The sequence below is a fragment of the Microtus oregoni genome, unplaced genomic scaffold (assembly GCF_018167655.1).
Source record: "Microtus oregoni isolate MIOR12 unplaced genomic scaffold, Mior012 000001F_ref0000356, whole genome shotgun sequence".
In the NCBI taxonomy this organism is placed as follows: Eukaryota; Metazoa; Chordata; class Mammalia; order Rodentia; family Cricetidae; genus Microtus; species Microtus oregoni.
The window spans coordinates 81,915,888-81,919,014 of record NW_024543060.1 but is presented as its reverse complement, the minus strand read 5'-3'; the positions used below and the strand labels follow the sequence as shown (position 1 = coordinate 81,919,014).

General features: G+C 34.8%; 1 protein-coding gene across 1 annotated transcript; it reads left to right on the top strand.

Moving 5' to 3' along the window:
* The first annotated feature begins 858 nt into the window (after positions 1-858).
* LOC121457071 (40S ribosomal protein S25) lies at positions 859-1,354 on the top strand. Its single transcript, XM_041665716.1, has one exon. The coding sequence runs from the start codon at positions 918-920 to the stop codon at positions 1,293-1,295; it is 378 nt and encodes a 125-aa protein (XP_041521650.1). The 5' UTR covers positions 859-917; the 3' UTR covers positions 1,296-1,354.
* The last annotated feature ends 1,773 nt before the right edge of the window (positions 1,355-3,127 follow it).

Here is a 3,127-nt window from a genome sequence, read left to right as displayed (position 1 = left end):
TAGAATCAGGCTTTAGGTTAGACAGTGATGGTTTGTTATTTAACACATATATCTCATTCAAATATTTAATTGACGTATGGCATCTTTTTCTTTAAATTTGTTTAGAGCTGCTAAGAAAAAATGAGAGATTATAAGTGAAATACATTATTAGAGTCAAAATTATATTACACTACACTACACTATGCCCTTGGAACCTTGGAAAGAAATTTTTCCTTACCTACTATCTTGTTCTTTACAAGAGAAAATAAACTGTAATCAGTACCAAAAGCAACAGAATTTAAAATAAAAATGGGAATAACTTAGGAAATGATGATCTTTTGTAGGACTTGCTAAGTAAAGATGAAATATGAGCAATATTTTTGCAGGTTCTTAAGAAATACTGGATCTTTATAACTTATTCATTCTTTTCAACCTTAAATTTGAACTTAGTTTTATTATAATCTGTTCACTCTTTTTCATTTTGAACTTCGTGTAATTATAATTTGTACGTTCTCTTTCAGCCTTCATTTTGAACTTAATATTACTGAAAAAGAATCAAATGGTAACTAAGGATTCATTTTTATATCAAAGTCATAAAGCTGAGAGATAAAATGATTCATTTCAGGACATAACTCTCTTTGTAGTATTAGTAAAGAAAATATTTGTGTTAAGTTTTCATGGGAAGCATGAAGAAATGTCTGTTCATCCCTGATAGGGTACCAATAATGGGCCAACATGTACTTCCCCCACAGTTCAACCATGTGACACATGTCATCTTCCAGAACTTAGGTAAGGAGTTAGTTATACAAATATGATGTACTACAAAATGAGGTGACCAGGAACACTACTGCTGTGTTGACTTAAGAAACATAACTTTCGCTTTTTTCCCGACATCTTAGGGAGGCTGCAGTGGTCGTCGCCACTCTCCGAACTTCATCATGCCGCCCAAGGATGACAAGAAGAAGAAAGATGCCGGAAAGTCGGCCAAAAAAGACAAAGACCCAGTAAATAAGTCCGGTGGCAAGGCCAAAAAGAAGAAGTGGTCCAAAGGCAAAGTTCGGGACAAGCTCAACAATCTAGTCCTGTTTGACAAGGCTACATACGACAAACTCTGTAAGGAAGTGCCCAACTATAAACTTATTACTCCGGCCGTGGTCTCTGAGAGACTGAAGATTCGTGGTTCCTTGGCCAGGGCAGCTCTTCAGGAGCTCCTTAGTAAAGGGCTTATCAAGCTGGTTTCAAAGCACAGAGCCCAAGTAATTTACACCAGAAACACAAAGGGTGGAGATGCCCCAGCTGCTGGTGAAGATGCATGAACAGGTTCAATCAGCTGTACTTTTGGAAAAATAAAGCTTTATTAAATCAAAAAAAAAAAGAAACATAACTTTCTTCTTGAATGGCATAAGGGATTTTATCCTGAAGCCAAACTTACAGAATTCAGATTAGGTAACTTCAAATTCCATGTTCCCACATGGCAGAAGTTTAAAGAAAACATAATTAAAAAGTTACGAAACAGAACAGTTTTAGAATACATTGGTGGAAACCCCAGGTCATGTGATAGGTGACACTATTCTTATCTCAGGGTTTTGCATAAGCCAGAAGCCTATATATCTATTCCAAAGCATTTAGTATGTAGACACAAGGATGATAGATCAAAGATTGAGATGAAAAATAAATGATTATCAAGTGGCTAAAATTAGCTCAAGATAATCTAGCCCTGGACTTACAAAATTTCAACCTTTCCACATCATTGAACTCTGATCAGATAATCAGTCTTGGAGTAGGTTCAGTGTAGAATGTGGCTTCTATCTGAAAACATTTCTTTAGTTCCTTTCCCAGGACTTTCCCTTACATTTAAAATAGGAATGCCACTCAGTGATCTTGTGTGTGCCCTGATCAACCTAAACACAAATTGAAGCTGAATCTTGTTGTTCCTATTAAAGGGGTAGCTCATAAATCATTTATTAGGAGAGCTTTGGTAATGACCAAATGGTGTGTTCCTGAGCTGACCTAAATGTAAAATACTATTAAATAATAGATGATTATATTTTCCCATGCATTTCAGAACTATTGAGGTATGGTTTGCAGGACAGAGACACTACATTTTCTTCCACTATCTTGGATTGGTTTTTCCTTGCAAAGGAAAGCTTGAATAAATAGAATTCATACATGTAAATGTATTTACACACATGGGATTTATATTTTAAATTTCCTAAAGTTAATTACAATTGTAGTCACATTAAAAAGAAAAATGCAATGATAGGCTCCCTCAAAAGTGGGACCAAATTGTTCCAGATCACATCATTAACAGAGTTTGTCTTTGAGACATTCTTTATTTCATCTAGATGGAAGTCAATCCATCAAGATTAAATTATATCACTTTGTTATTTATTTTCTTAAAAACTTCAATTATTAAGATAATTCTTTACTATCAGCTTCTTATTAATACTATATGAGGCCTGAAAAAGAACTCTGACCACATTTTCTTAAATTCACTGTCTTCTAAGACATCATTTTTGATACTTGGACCTTAATGAATTAATCGCTTCTCTTTACAGTTTTCTGATCTTATTGCTTACCTAAAAATCAGACTTGTAGATGTCTCCTACTGTTATATAATTGAAATGATAAAATTTCTGACAGCTTCAATGCCATAACATCCTTTTTTCTCCCATAACCATACTACCTTTGATCTGATACCATGAACTTTCTTTTGCCCACCTGTGACATTATTTCTCTGCTTTGCCAATGTTGTTCTGCAGTTCACTCTGTTTTAATTTGCTAAGAGCTTAACAGTTCTTTCAGAAAAAAACAACAACATCCTCAAAGTAGCTGGCGTAGTGGCCCTTAGAAGAGAACATCAGTCATTGAAAAGGAAGGAGTACAGTTCAGTGGTAAAGAGCTCATGTCACATCCAAGAGGCTCTCAGTGCGATCACTAATCCTGACAAACAAAAGCCATTATCAGGCTTATATGAATCAATGATCTCATTTAGTCACAATTTGTACTGATAGTTTCAAACTAATAATGAGAAACCAACAAAATAGAGAGGTACCGAACACAAGTCACTGTGTTTTCTTACTACATCATGATATGCTGTGGTGCAGACTAATTAATCTTTCTGAGTAGCTATTATTTCCTCAACAAT

What these genes read in the sequence shown, in the direction of transcription:
- LOC121457071 (XM_041665716.1), top strand. Translation starts at nt 918, where the DNA reads ATGCCGCCCAAGGATGACAAGAAGAAGAAAGATGCCGGAAAGTCGGCC.